Source organism: Rhinoderma darwinii, chromosome 1 (genome assembly GCF_050947455.1).
Source record: "Rhinoderma darwinii isolate aRhiDar2 chromosome 1, aRhiDar2.hap1, whole genome shotgun sequence".
NCBI classification, from domain to species: domain Eukaryota; kingdom Metazoa; phylum Chordata; class Amphibia; order Anura; family Rhinodermatidae; genus Rhinoderma; species Rhinoderma darwinii.
In genome coordinates this window covers 333,198,602-333,214,933 of record NC_134687.1, presented here as the reverse complement: position 1 = coordinate 333,214,933, position 16,332 = coordinate 333,198,602, and the positions used below count along the sequence as shown (strand labels likewise).

Here is a 16,332-nt window from a genome sequence, read left to right as displayed (position 1 = left end):
TTCTTCATCAGATACATCCAGATGTCCCGCAATTTGGATTTCAAATGTTGGTAAGTATGTACTGGTTTTACTTCTAGTTACAGCAATGAAGGGAATGCTGTTCCAAACTATTGGAGAGAGCAGAGTATATGAATGAATAACATACCTACTACAGGTACTACCAAAGTTTTCGCCTCAAGAGCAACTTGCATTTTGCCAATCCTTATATGAGCAATTAAAGAAGTCACCCCAGCATGAACTAAAACAACCTACAAATTGAAGAGAACACAACGTTATGAAGAGAAAAAGAGATCAGCAGCACATCACAGTCCCAAGAAACACTCATGAAACACTATATCAGGAATTTTTTTTTATACAGGTGCAAGCAGTGTCGAGTCGTAGCCAATCCAACTCCAAAATAGACACAAGTAAAGACTGCAGCACACGTTGTTTTCAAAGTATCAAAACGTGAACAACTTTTATTTCACCATAATAAACAGCGACGTTTCGACCCAAGCGTGGGTCTTTCACACTTGGGTCGAAACGTCGCTGTTTATTATTGTGAAATAAAACTTGTTTACATCTTTTGATACTTTAAAAACAACGTGTGCTACGGTCTCTCTCTTTATGAATAACATAATCTTAGATTTTGTGAATTAAAGTGTCTCATTTGATAAATTTATCATTTGAACAGAAGAACATCCATTGTCAAAATGAAAAAATTGCTAATTAAAATTCATGTTTACATCTCAATATTCTCTATAGTTCACAAGACAATTGTAAAATAAATAAAAAAATTATAATAGTAAGATACGAGGGGAAAATAACAAGAGACAAATATGCAGAACAAGAAGCAGTAATGTTTATACAGTACTGCTGGAATTTACTAAACTTGTTTGGGAGTCTCTGTGCTGGTTCTGTATATTTACGAATTTAGGTTTGCATTCAGAAATATTAGCAATTCGGTTATAGCAGGTACCCTAGGAAATACAGCAATTGTTGTTTTTGTTTTTTTTTGTAAGGGGGTGAGTTGTGTAGTAATGTTCCTAGTGAGAAAAGTATGTCTGCTCTGAGAAGAGAGAAATACATTGACATTTAGTAGGAAACTGATTTGTCTATTTCGTCATTCAAACATTGAAGGACTTGCTTCCGAATCAAAAAAAGAAAAAACTGCTAGTGTTGTATCTAGAGTAGGGGACAGAACGTAGTCGTAAATTAAACTCCATTTAAAATAAAATATTATGACTCATGGCAGTTTATGGACAAATGAATAGACATTCTCTTTTTTTCGAGAACTTATGGTTACTCGTAAGTTTTCCACTGTGAGCAAAGCTTTCCCACACTAACAAACTAGTCCACCTCGTCTGACTATTGGTATTAGGGTCTTACTCAGAAATACTTTATTTGCTTCATGGCAGATAAACAGGATCTGTGTTGTCCAAAAAGTTCCACGTTTGATTCATCTGTCCATAGAACATTATTCCCAATTGCTTGGAGATCATTCTTGACAGATATTGATGTTACTCTTGAATAGTGGTGATTTGCATGTTGCTATTCTCCCATATTCTAATTCTATTCAGTCAAGGTTCATATTTTAAAATCTTGAAGGCTGACCTTAGATAAAGATGTTCTTTTGAGATGTTTTGTGACTTCCTGGATGTTGTCACTGCACCCTTTGAGTCATTCTAACAGGCCGACCAATATTGGGAAGGCAAACCACTGTTCTAAGTCTTCTCCCTATGGACTTAATGGTTTTCACTGTGATTTGGTAGAATTTGCGAGCATTAGGGCAGTTTTGCAATCTTTTCAAGACTTTTCCAATGTCTTCTGGAATTTCTTTTGATAATGACATTGGGTTGATGGAGGAAATGTGTGATGACTATTTCAATGTCATGGTAAGGTTCATTATACAGTGAAGTTTAGATTCAGCAGTGTTGTGAAAAATTGGTATAAAATGATATGAAGTGTTTTGTAGTAATAATTGCTTCTAAACATGGTACTACCAGTTATTAAGTTTAATGGGGTGGTTACTTTTTCACATGAGTGATATGGGTGTTGGATTTTCTGTTACCTGTCTGGATCTCGAAATAAATAATAAAGTAACTACTGTATATTCCAGGTGAGTGGCTGTCTAAACTATAACCATATATAAGACAGAATGTATTCAAAGATTCAAATTATCTGTTCTACTGTGGCATTGCCCCCATATAGTATATGGCAACACAATTGGCCATATTTATCTAAAAGTAACAAAAATATGTTCTCTAGCAATATACCTCTGCAGACCAGTTCCCTTGTGTCATTTGTCCAGAGGTAGATAAGGTATGTGTGAATATCTGTCCATCATCTGGTATCCATGGGCCACAAATTCCACCTTTTCCCTGAATGAAAGAAATAAACATTTTAGAGCTAAAAAAATGTCACTTGAATTAGTTATATAAAAGGTAAAGAAAAAGATAGACCAATTTTTGACAGTTGTCTGAGAATTCTGGACCATCAGACAATAGTTAGGTGTACAGTACTTACCATAAAAGACACGGGGCAGGAGTGGATATTAGCATGATGGATACAGCAGTTTTCTCCATTTGCATCTTTCCAATTTGCTGGGCATTCTTGCTCCTCACAAAATCTTTTTGCCGACTCGACATCTCTTATTCAGATACAAAAATAAATGCTCACATTGGATTGTACTCTAGTAGCTCTCATTATTACACCAAAAAAGAAGATAGTGCCAGACCAAATTAATGGGGTCAAACGAAGCCGTTGGTGAAACGTGACTTGGGTTGGTGGGTGAAGTCCAGACTTTATCATTTGCACTTGCTTCTTGTTATCTAACTTCTTTGATTGGCTAAAAAAATTTGGTAATTTACCCTTGTGGATGTTTTTATCGACCTGTTTTTGCACTATTCACTTGTTATGTGTAATACCCGCAGTCGCCTGACTGCCGGCATTCCCCACTTACCGGCAACCACAGGTCTCCCAGGACTTGCCAGCGTTTTCTCCCTCAGAGACGCCGGCACACACTGCTGTCTCTTCCCGCTGTTTCCCCTAGGGTGAGAGCACACGCGCGCACTCTTCCCTGGTCTTAAAAGGTCGGCGCGCACACCACCGTATCCAGTATTTGCGTTTAGTTCCAGTGCCCAAGTCGGGTATCCAAGACGACTTCACCATCTGTGTCCGGTGCCTGTGCCAAACAGAGTGTCCCAAGACGACTTCATCATCTGTGTCCGGTGCCTGTGCCAATCCGAGTGTCCGAGATGACTGCAAGACTCCAGTCCGGTTTCCTAGCTAAGTCCAGTATCCGAGACGACTGCACTACTCCAGTCCAGTGTCCTAGCTAAATCCAGTGTCTAAGACGACTGCACTACTCCAGTCCGGAGCCCTGGCCTCACTTCATCGTCCTGCACAGGCCTACTTCCCACTGACTCTCTGACATTTACCCACTTCTGACCTTCCAGGATGTTTAGCATTACTGACTCTCACGGACTGTGTTGATCAGCAACTGCTCTGTTACGGCGTAGTGGCCCAGTGGGTCCACATACATATTGTAACGACATGCAGGTATCTTATCAAACCGTGCAGATTAATTGTGAGTCTATATTCGCAGCACAGCATCTGTTAATTAACCGTCTGTGGATACTGTCTATAGTTGTTTTTGCATTATGCACTTCATATGTGTCTTTATTACTCTGGCGTCTAATTTCTGGTCTATATGTCAGTTTAGTATTTGCTTAGCTTCATGATATTGTTCTGTTCAACAATTGTCTTTGTTTTTTTTGTACTCTTTTTAATAATAGTTTTTATACATTTTTTGATGAATCAATAAAGATGAACTTGGATCATTAATTGGGTCCAGCACTATCTTATTCTTGGTGTAGTATATACATTTAATGTGAATGAGGACTGTAACACTTACTGTGTGTACTCCCTATTTGGGTTAGTACTAAAAAGCATTTTATCCTATGCTAAAGAAAAAAACAAAAAAAATTAATAAATGGAAAAAAAACCAATTATGTTGGACTGAATTGTACACTTTTATCAAGCTAATAAAAATGATGTTCATCCATTCACAACCAATATGTTTCCTATTTCAGCTCCTATATGGGTTGTCACTATGATTTCACATATTCTTGAACTAATTTTACTCAGTTATGCAATAAAACATTTCCCACTCTTGTGTGCCTACATAGATAGATATGATATCCCTTCAGGTCACCCACCTTGGGTGCCAATTTTGACAACTAGACAGGAGATGGCAACTTATAAACCTATATAAACTAATGAGTTTTTATTTTATAGAAAAATGCTTCTTACACAATATTCTATGCACGGTCACTAATGTGCAGCTTATAAATTTTTGTCAGATATCAAGTAGCTGAAATCAGTAAAGCGTGCCAATATGGGTTAGGCACACAATAGGGCCCTTTCTGTTTGGAAATCAAAGGTAGGCTAAGATTACAGACTACAGCAATGTGGTCTCATGTATGTGACTCATCAGATCACTTTGAATGGATTTCCCCTTAAAGAATGATTATTAGGTAAAAAGGTACACAGGAAGGCATTGCTGCCATGCTTATCTCTCCTTTCTAACTTATGACAACCGCTACTTTGAAATATTTATCAAAGGTGCTTTTAGATTGCCCGATACTGGCTGAAAAAACGTGTGCTGATTGTCCATAGGCCATCAGTATATGATCAGTGGGGTCCGACACCCGCACCCCACACCGATTAGCTGCTCCGGCTGCCTACGGGCACTGGATGTTATGCAGTGTTCAGTGCCAGAAGCAGATGGCTCCGTACACTGTATAGCGGCCGTGTTGCAGTACTGCAACTCGGCTCCTATTTATTTGAAAAGGAGCAGAGCTGCAGTACTGCAACAGGGCCGCTGTGCTGTGACCGGAACCATCTACTTCCAGCACGGACATCCAATGCCCGGAGGCAGCCGGAGCAGCTAATAAAAGCTGTGAAAAACGCTTAAAAAATGGCTGAAAATCAGGAGCTGTTTTCCCTTGAAAACTGCTCCGTATAGGGGGACTTCACTTTGCGATCTTTTGATCGCTTATATAATGGTTTGGTATACTTAGTATACCCCAGCATTATTGCCTGTTAGTATAAAACTGACAGGCAATCTATTAGGACGTGCCTCTGGCACGACCTAATAGGCATATAGCCAGGGCAGGCCTGGGGGCCTTTGTTAGGCCCCCGGCTGCCATGGCAACCCATTGGAGAATACCAGTAAACGTATACCATTTACACACAATACAAGTCCAAAATGTTAGATACAATATATCTTTATTAGATCAAAATAAATGACAAAGCTGTCTCAATAAAATTATTAAAAATACTAATACCACTGAGGTGGTGGTCAATTAACCTGGAATATATATATATATATATATATATATATATATATATATATATATATATATATGGTCACAACAGAATATAAATGCTAAGACATAAGTAAAATGTCAAACGCAAGTACAAAAATATCAAGTAACTAGGGTATATATTAGTAGCAAGTAAGGTTTTAGACCCAGAATAGGGTATAAGAGCCCAAGACAATTATAGTCACCACAGTAACACTATGTCCGACTTTGTCATTTATTTTGATCTAATAAAGATATATTGTATCTAACATTTTGGACTTGTATTGTGTGTAAATGGTATACGTTTACTGGTATTCTCATTTTGGACTGAAAATTGTTAGGCCTCCGGTTGCCATAGCAACAATCAGCAACCCTGGGATTACATGCATAGTGTTACTGTGGTGACTATAATTGTCTTGGGCTCTTATACCCTATTCTGGGTCTAAAACCTTACTTGCTACTAATATATACCCTAGTTACTTGATATTTTTGTACTTGCGTTTGACATTTTACTTATGTCTTAGCATTTATATTCTGTTGTGACCATATATATATATATATATATATATATATATATATATATATATATATTCCAGGTTAATTGACCACCACCTCAGTGGTATTAGTATTTTTAATAATTTTATCACTATGCATGTAATCCCAGGGTTGCTGATTGTTGCTATGGCAACCGGAGGCCTAACAATGGCCTCCTGGTCTGCTACGTATGGAAGGCCATTAGGTCCCGCCCAGAGGCGGGGCCTAATAGGCTTGCCGTCAGTGAATAACTGACAGTTCTAATGCATTACACTACGTGGGTAGTGTAATGTATAAGGGTATGTTCACACGGCTTATTTTCAGACGTAAATCGGGCGTTTTACGCCTCGAATTACACCTGAAAAAATGCCCCTAATACGCCTACAAACATCTGCCCATTGCTTTCAATGGGAAATACGATATTCTGTTCCCATGAGCCTTTATTTTACGCATCGCTGTCAAAATACGGCGCGTAAAATAACGGCTCGTCAGAAGAAGTGCAGGACAGTTCTTGGGACGTTTTTGGAGGCGTTTTTCATTGACTCCATTGAAAAACATCTCCAAAAACGGGCGTAAAAAACGAAGCGAAAAACGCGAGTTGCTACAAAAACTTCTGAAAATCAGGAGCTGGTTTCGCCTGAAAACAGCTCCGTGTTTTCAGACGTTTTTGCTCACTGCGTGTGAACGTACCCTAATAGATTGCACTACCCACATAGTGCAATGCATTAGAGCTGTCAGCAAGCCTATTATCCTGATTTTCAGAAGTTTTTTAATCAAATTTCGCGTTTTTTGCTGCGTTTTTAACGGCCGTTTTTGTAGCTGTATTTCTATAGAGTATTTGAAAGACGGCTCCAAAAATGGCTGAAGAAGTGACATGCACTTCTTTTTCGTGGCCGTTTTTTACGCGGCCGTTTTTCAAAACGGCTGCGTAGAAAACGCTCGGTCGGAACAGAACGCCGTATTTCCCATTGAAATCAATGGGCAGATGTTTGTAGGCGTTCTGCTTCCAATTTTTTTGCCATTTTTCGGCTGAAAACACTACGTGTGAATCTTCCCTAAAGATCAGAGGTGCAGGCCTTCAAGTCGCTTAGTGGGACAAAAAAAAGTTATTAAAAATGTTGAATAATAGTGTAAAAAAAGTTAAAAAAAACACTACCTTTTTTCTTATAATAAGTCTTTTAATTATAGGAAAAAAATAAAACCGTTAAAAAAAAAGTACACATATTTGGTATCAACCCAAACTGTAAAACTATAATCTTATTTTTCCCACACGGTGAACACCGCAAAAAATAAAAAACAATGCTAGAATCGCTATTTTTTAGTCACCACCTTTTACAAAACATAGAATAAAAAGTGATCAAAAAGTCGCATGTACCCCAAAATATTACCACTAAAAACTACAACCCGCCCTGCAAATAATAAGCCCTTACACAGCTTTTTGATGAAAAATAAAAAAGTTATGGCTCTCAGAATATGGTGACACAAAAAATGTATTATTTAAAAAAACAAGTTTTTACATTTATTGCGCAAACGCTGTCAAATATATAAAAAAAACATATGCATATGGTATCGCCGTAATCAGATCGACCCACAGAATAAAGTAAAATGATCATTTATAGCCCATGTCGAACACTGTAAAAAAAAAAAAAAGACTAAGCAACATTGTCAGAATTGCTTGTTTTTGGTCACCTTGCTTGCCAAAAAAATGGAATAAAAAGTGATAAAAAAAAAAAAAAAGCATGTACCCCAAAATGGTACCAATGAAAATAGATTGTCCCGCAACAAATAAGCCCTCACACAGCTCCAGTGGGGAAAAAAATAAAGAAGTTCTGGCTCTCAGAATATAGCGGCGCAAAATGTGCGGAGTGTTCCAAAAGCGGATAAGATCGGGCGCCATTTATTAGTGCGACACAGGCCACATCTATGAATTATTATTTATTTACTGCATTATTATACCCTCTTATTAAGGCTTCTATTTATTTGCCATTCTAACCACCTTGTTACTCTTCCTGTGTTCGCTATTAATTGTTCACATCTAATAAAAGTGGAAACAGAGTTTCCCCACATTTATTATACATCGCTGGATCCTTTCTTTCTTTTTCCTGCACCCTCTTATTATACCCTGATGTACTCCACACAGCTTACATATGCCCCCACATTATAAACTGAAATATCAGCAAAACCCCAAACAGAACAACTGCCAAGCAAAATCTGCGTTCCCTCCCTTCTGAACCCGACAGCGTGCCTAAACAGCAGTTTACTTCCACATATATGGCATCGCCATACCCGGTAGAACCTGCTTAAAATTTTATGAGGTATTTGTCTTCAGTGGCACAAACTGGGCACAACATATTTTGCACTAAAATGGCATATCAGTGGAAAATTGCAATTTTTACTTTGCACCATCCGCTACACATTAATTTCTAATGAAAAAACACGTGGGGTCAAAATGCTCACCACATCCTTTAATATGCTCTATGGGGTGTAGTTTCCAGGATAGGGGTCACTAATTTGGGGTTTGTTTTACTATTTGACCTCAGAGCACAGGAGCACATGGAAAGGTGAGCTTGTTCAATCTGTTCACATGTTGTGGTACTATGTGGTTGTGTCTGTCGCTGTGGTGCTGCACTTGTGGGGGGGGGGTGGCTCAGAGCCAAGGAGGCTTGGCGTGGCCTGGCAGCATGGGTGCTCGTGGGCCCCTGGGCTGCTCCCTCTGCAGGAGTGGTTTTGCAGTGGCAGCAACCGCCATGCGTTGCTGCAACTAGTAGAGTAGGGACCCACTTTTTGAGAGGTCGCCGTGAAGTGGCAAGTGGGCTTATACAATTTGATCAAAATGTTAACAAAGAACCTCGTTCATGTTTATAAATTTTTGCCCAGCAGCTATAGATCAATGTATTACTAGTGGATGTGCGGTCCATGTCTAGTCTCATACTGATATCTTTCTCCTTTATCCCTTGTGGAAATTAACAAATGTAACATTTTGGTGTAAAAAATGTTGATATTAATTTTCACAGCCTAACTCCACTAAATTCAGCAAAAAACTTGTGGGGTCTAAATGCTAACTATACCACTCGATAAATTGTTTGAGAGCTTTCGTTTCCAAAATGGGGTAACTTTTGGAGTGTTTCCACTGTTTCGGTCCCTCAGTAGCTTTGCAAGTGCGACATGACACCCAAAAACTATTCTAGCAAAACTTGAGCTTCAAAAGCCAAATGTCGCTCCTTCCCTCCTGAGCCCCGCCGTGTGTCCAAACAGCAGTTCATTACCACATATGGGGTATTGCCGTAATCAGGAGAAATTGCTTTTCAAATGTTGGGGTGCATTTTCTCCTTTATTTCTTGTAAAAATTTAAAATTTCCACATTTTATACCCCTCAATAAATTCCTTCAGGGGTGGTTTACCAAATGGGGTTACTTTTGGGGGGGTTTCCACTGATTTGGTCATTTGCAAATGTGACATGGCACCGCAAACCATTCCAGCTAAATTTAAGCTCCAAAAGCCATATAACGCTCTTTTCCTTCTAAGCCCTGCCGTGGGTACGAACAGAAATTTATGTCCACATATGGGGGTATTGCTGTGCTCAGGAGAAATTGCTTTACAAAATTTTGAGGTGCTTTTTCTCCTTTAGCCCTTGTGAAAATGAACAAAATCTAAGCTAAAACTACATTTTATGGGAAAAAATTTAGATTTTCATTTTTACAGCCTAATTCCAATTAATACTGCAAAAAAATCTGTGGGGTCAAAATGCTCACTATACCCCTAGATAAATTCCATAAGTGGTGTCGTTTACAAAATGGGGTCACTTTTGGCGGGTTTCCACTGTTTTTGTCCCTGAGAGGCTTTGCAAAGGCAACATGGCACCAAAAACCATTCCAGCAAAATTTGAGCTCCAAAAGCTTCTTAACCCCTTAAGGACGCAGCCTAGTTTGGGCCTTAAGGCTCAGAGCCCATTTTTCAAATCTGACATATTTCACTTTATGTGGTAATAACGTCGGAATGCTTAAACCTACCCAAGCGATTCTGAGATTGTTTTCTCGTGACACATTGGGCTTCATGTTCGTGGTAAAATGTGGTCGATATATTCAGTGTTTATTGGTGAAAAATTGCAAAATGTAGAGAAAATTTTGAAAAAATTGCATTTTTCAGAATTTAAATGGATCTGCTTGTAAAACAGACGGTTATACCACCCAAAATAGTTACTAGTTCACATTTCCCATATGTCTACTTTAGATTGGCATCGTTTTTTGAACATTCTTTTATTTTTCTTGGACGTTACAAGGCTTAGAACATAAACAGCAATTTCTCATATTTTTAAGAAAATTTCAAAAGCCTTTTTTTTAAGGTACCTCTTGAGTTCTGAAGTGGCTTTGTGGGGCCTATGTATTAGAAACCCTGATAAAACACCCCATTTTAAAAACTAGACCCCTCAAAGTATTCAAAACAGCAGTTATAAAGTTTTTTAACCCTTCAGGCATTTCACAGGAATTAAAGCAAAGTGGAGGTGAAATTTGCAAATTTCATTTTTCTTGCTGAATTTCAATTTTATTCATTTTTTTTTCAGTAACACAGAAGGTTTTAACAGAGAAACACTACTAAATATGTATTGTCCAGATTCTGCAGTTTTTAGAAATGTCCCACATGTGGCCCTACTGCGCTCGTGGACTAAAACACAAACCCTAGAAGCAAAGAAGCACCTAGTGCATTTTGAGTCCTCTTTTTTTATTAGAATATATTTTAGGCAGCATGCCAGGTTTGAAGAGGTGTTGAGGTGCCAAAACAGTAGGAATCCCCCAATAGTGACCCCATTTTGGAAACTACACCCCTCAAGGAATTCATTTAGGGTTGTTGTTACCATTTTGACCGCACAGTTTTTTCACAGCACGTATTTGAATTGGGCTCTGAAATGAAAAAAATGTCATTTTTTCCAATAAAATGTCATTTGTGATCAAAATTTCTTATTTTCACAGGGAACAAAATACCCCATTTTGTTGCCCAATTTGTCCTTAGTGTGGCAATACTCCATTTGTGGTGATAAACTGCCGTTTGGGCCCATGGGAGGGCTCAGAAGGAAAGGAGCGCTATATGTTTGTTGGAGTCCAGATTTTGTTGGATTGGTTTTCGGGTGCCATGTCGCATTTGCAGAGCCTCAGCGGTATCAAAGCAATGGAAACCCACCAAAAGTGACCCCATTTTGGAAACTACACCCCTCAAGGAATTCATTTATGGTTGTTGTTAGCATTTTGACCACACAGTTTTTTCACAGCACCTATTTCAATTGGGCTGTGACATTAAAAAAAATGACATTTTTTCCAATAAGATGTAATTTTTTACCAAAATTTCTTATTTTCACAGGGAACAAAATACTCAATTTTGTTGCCCAATTTGTCCTGAGTGCATCAATACCCCATTTGTGGCAATAAACTGCCGTTTGGGCCCATGGGAGGCCTCAGAAGGGAAGGAGCGCTGTGTGTTCTTTGGAGTACAGATTTTGCTGGTTTGGTTTTCGGGTGCCATGTCGCATTTGCAGAGCCCCAGAGTTATCAAAGCAATGGAAACCCACCAGAAGTGACCCCATTTTGGAAACTACACCCCTCAAGGAATTCATTTATGGGTAATGTGACCATTTAGACTCCATAGTTTCTTCACAGAACTTATTTGAATTGGGCTGGGAATTCAAAAAATATATATTTTTTCCAATAATATGTCATTTTAGCTCAAAAATTCTTATTTTCACAAGAAATAAAATACTCCATTTTGTTGCCCAATTTATCCTGAGTGCGGCAATACCCCATTTGTGGTGATAAACTGCCGTTTGGGCCCATGGGAGGGCTCAGAAGGAAAGGAGCGCTGTGTGTTCTTTGGAGTACAGATTTTGCTGGATTGGTTTTCGGGTGCCATGTCGCATTTGCAGAGCCCCAGAGGTATCAAAGCAATAGAAACCAACCACAAATGACCCCATTTTGGAAACTACACCCCTCAAGGAATTCATTTATGGGTGTTGTGACCATTTTGACCCCATAGTTTTTTCACAGAACTTATTTGAATTGGGCTGGGAATGAAAACAAAATTATTTTTTTCAAATAATATGTAGTTTTGGCAGAAAATTTCTTATTTTCACAAGAAACAAAATACCCCATTCTGTTGCGCAATTTGTTCTGAGGGCCGCAATACCCCATTTGTTGTGATAAACTGCCGTTTGGGCCCATGGGAGGGCTCAGAAGGAAAGGACCACCATTTGGCCTACTGGGGATTTTCGAGTGCGAAGTCATGTATGCAGAAGCCCCTGAGGTACCAGTACAGTTGAAACCCGCAAGAAGTGACCCCGTTTTAAAAACTACACCCTTAAGGCATTCATATAGAGGTGTAGTGAGCATTTTGACCTGAGACCTACACCCCATAAACTGTAATGTGGGTTCTCCCGGGTATGGCAATACCCTACATGTGGCTGTTATCAGCTGCCTGGACACACAGCAGGGCCCAGAGGGGAAAGACGTGGGGGGATAAGCTGTGTGGAGTGCATCAGGGTAAGTAAAATTGGGGTAAATTATAAACCAAGGGATGGATGATAAATTTTAAAACCCTTTCATACAGATCTCTGGTTATTCGGGACACGTGTCACATTGATATATTGCGTCATGCATTATCGCCCTCTTATAGCAGACTTTGCACCTCTTTTGACTTTTTCCCTTCTTGCCAGTTTGGGGAACTTCCCCTGGAAAGTGTTGCTGCCCTGGTACGATGCGTGTGGCCCCGCTTCCAGAAGTACTGGGTGCCCCCCCTTCTTGGTCCCTAAAGATTAGGTTCTTGATAATCACCTCTTGAAATTCCAGGAAAGTTCCCGTCTGGCCTGCACATCGACGTAGCACGTACGCATTGTACAAAGCCATCTGTATGATGTGCCCGGCCAGCTTCTTATACCTCACCGCATGGCGCTGTAGGGCTTCAGGGCTTGATCTTACAAGTCCATCCCTCCCATGTACCTATTGTAGTCCAGGATGCAGTCTGGTTTGGGGGTGGCCTTTCCTTCATATATCCTAAACCTGTAGGTATACCCGGATGCACTCTCACAGCTTATACATCTTCACGCCATACCTTGCCCTCTTACACGGCAGGTACTGGCGGAATTGAACCCTCCCTTTAAAATGTACCAGGGACTCATCAATAGAAATACACTACTCGGGGTGTATGCTGGGGAAAACCGGGCACTGGAACGGTCTAATAGGGGTCTCCGTTTATACAAACGGTCAAAACTGGGGTCATCTCGGGGTGGACACAGCTCATTATCAGTGTAATGTAAGAAGCAAAGTATTGCCTCATTTATTTATTTTTTTAGGTTCCAGTTCAGTTCTGAAGTTGCTTTGAGGGGCCCATATATTAGAAATCCCTATGAAATACCCCATTTTAGAAACTAGACCCCTCAAAGTATTCACAACAGCATTTAGAAAGTTTATGAACCCTTTAGGTGTTTCACAAAAATTTAGCGCAAAGTAGAGGTGAAATTTAAATTTTTTTTTTGTCAGAAAATCCTCTTTATACCATTTTTTTTATAACACAAAAGGATTTATCAGAGAAACGCAAATTAATACGTATTGCCCAGATTCTGCAGTTTTGAGAAATATCCCACATGTGGCCCTCGGGCGGTAATGGACTGAAGCACCGCCCTCAGAAGCAAAGGAGCACCTAGTGGATTTTGAAGCCTCTTTTTTATTAGGCACTATGTCCGGTTTGAAGAGGTCTTGTGGTGCCAAAACATTGGGAACCCCCCAAAAGTGACCCCAATTTGGAAACTACACCCCTTGAGGAATCCATTGTAGTTTTCTTGGGGTGCATGCGGCTTTTTGATCAGTTTTTATTCTATTTTTAGGTGGCGTGGTGACTAAAAAACAGCAATTGTACGATTGTTTTTTTTTTCGTTTTTTTTTACAGCGTTCACCGTGCGCTATAAATAAAATATTCACTTTATTCTGCAGGGCGATACGATTACGGCGATACCAGATGTTTATGGTTTTATTTTATGTCTTATGGCGTTTGCACAATAAAATACGTTTTGTAAACAATCATTCACTTTTTGTGTTACCTTATTCTAAGAGCCATAAAGTTTTCATTTTTCAATCAATAAAGCCGTGCGAGGACTTATTTTTTGCGTAACGAACTGTAGTTTCGATCAGTACCATTTTTAGGTACATGCGACTTTTTGATCTCTTTTTATTCCATTTTTTGGGAGGTGAAGTGACCAAACAATTGTGATTGTGGTACGGTTTATTATTATTTTATTTTACGGCGTTCACCGTGCGGGATAAATAATGAAATAATTTTGTAGTTCAGGCCGTTACGGACGCGGCGATACCAATTATGTATAGTTTATTTGTTTGTTTATATATTTTTATTAATAATAAAGGACTGATAAGGGAAAAGGGGGGATTTTTACTTTTATTACTTTTAAAACTTTTATTTTCTTATTTTTACACATCTTTTTTTAACTTTTTTTTCACTTTATTACTTTGTCCCACTAGGGGACATGAGGGCAGGAGGCCCTGATCGCTATTCTAATACACTGCACTACATGCGTAGTGCAGTGTATTAGAACTGTCAGCTACTCACTGACAGCAAGCATAGTGGGTCCTGACGTTGTCAGGACCCACTAGGCTTCCGTCTATGGCATAGCCGGGCGCCATTGTTTGGTGTCCGGTTGCCATAGTCACCATCGCCGGCCGCTATCGCGTAGCAGGCCGGCGATGGCAGCTTAACCCCTAAAAAGCCGCGATCTCTATAGAACGCGGCTTTTAAGGGGTTAATCAGCGGGGACACAGCGATCGGTCCCCGCTGTAGGAGCTGTGACAGCTGCTGAACAAGACAGCAGCGTCACAGCTCCTGTATGTGTCGGGAGGACGGCCGAAACGGCCGTTACTCCCGAGACGTACTATTACGGCATGGAGCGCTAACGATACAGCTGCCATGACGTAATAGTACGTCAAGGAGCGGGAAGGGGTTAATAACCTACTGAAGAAACTGGCACAACTGAATAGCGACATATCCTTCCTAACCAGATGCAAAAAGGAGAATCTTATCCCCAAAGGCCTCATGATCAGGAATCCAACTGAATATACCTACAACACTCACTTTTCACAGAAACTTTGCTACAGATCATCTGAAAGACTGAGAAATCACTTTATTGGATTTTTTTTACAACAAGAAGAGAACCATCCAAAATTAGATTAATTCCCAAAGTGATACAATACAAGGACCTGAATCAAGTCTAACCAAGCAAGTATTAAAATAATTCTACAATAAATTACAACATCAACTTATCATCTGTAAACAAAAGAAACTCAACAGACTAAGGAAGAAATCGGGTCTCAAAATACAAAAAGGAAAGCAAAATCCACCTAACCATTTGGATATGCCATCCTCTGTTGTAAACCTCTCTCAGTATGAACCAAGTAAGATGGAAATTAATGTTCTGTCTAAAGGACTTACATTTTGTCCCACTAAACCACTTGACAGAGCCCAGTTTTGCAGTGACGTGGAGGAAATACTTCCGCAGATTGCGGCTGAAAGAATTATTTTCTGACAAAACAGATATGACATCACAAGAAGGGATGGGAAAAGAAACATCAAGAAAGAAGAAGACGACAAACTGGACCCCACAACCTGGATACAATCAAACTCTGGATTACTACATAAACTGTTTCAGAAAAAAAGTTAAATCTGAGATCTTGGACCAACAACACAAAGTAACACACAATCTCAGCATGGAGGAAAGGAATGAAACAAAATCACTAAAATCCAACAGAGATATCATCATCAAACCCGCTGATAAAGGAGGCACTGTAGTAATTCTGAATACATCTGACTACATCCAGGAGGCACACAGACAACACTCAGACAAAAAATACTACACCCTGCTTAAAGAAGGTCCCACCAAACAATACACAGAGGAACTTGTGCATATCATCAATAGTTTCAACACTGTGTCAGACAGTTTACTGGACCTTATACCGGACAATCCCAGAATGGGTACATTCTATATGTTACCTAAAATACATAAAGAAGGCAATTAAGGGAGACCAATCATTTCAGGTGTTGGGACTTTAAGGGCATGACCACACATGGCGGAATTCCTCCGCAACTGTCCGCATCAATGCCGCACAGAATCTGCGTTGCAGATTCTGCAGCGGATCTGCACAAAATGTGCAGAAAATTGATGCGGACTGGCCGCTGCGGACTGCAGGAAAAGTGCTTCTCTTCTCCCTATTCAGTGCAGGATAGAGAGAAGGGACAGCACTTTCCCTAGTGAAAGTCAAAGAAATTCATACTTACCGCCCGTTGTCTTGGTGACGCGTCCCTCTTTCGGCATCCGGCCCGACCTCCCTGGATGACGCTCCAGTCCATGTGACCGCTGCAGCCTGTGCTTGGCCTGTGATTGGCTGCAGCCGTCACTTACACTGAA

General features: G+C 39.8%; 1 protein-coding gene across 1 annotated transcript in view; it reads right to left on the bottom strand.

Annotated features, from left to right (window-relative positions):
• Nucleotides 1-16,332, bottom strand: part of LOC142749969 (atrial natriuretic peptide receptor 1-like) — a 140,538-nt gene that overhangs the window by 81,981 nt on the left and 42,225 nt on the right. Inside the window, exons 4-6 of the mRNA XM_075858656.1 lie at nucleotides 2,506-2,629; nucleotides 2,256-2,360; nucleotides 146-248 (exon numbers count right to left, since the gene is read on the bottom strand). Of these exons, the coding sequence (XP_075714771.1) occupies nucleotides 146-248; nucleotides 2,256-2,360; nucleotides 2,506-2,629 (332 nt within the window). The remainder of the gene's footprint in view (nucleotides 1-145; nucleotides 249-2,255; nucleotides 2,361-2,505; nucleotides 2,630-16,332) is intronic.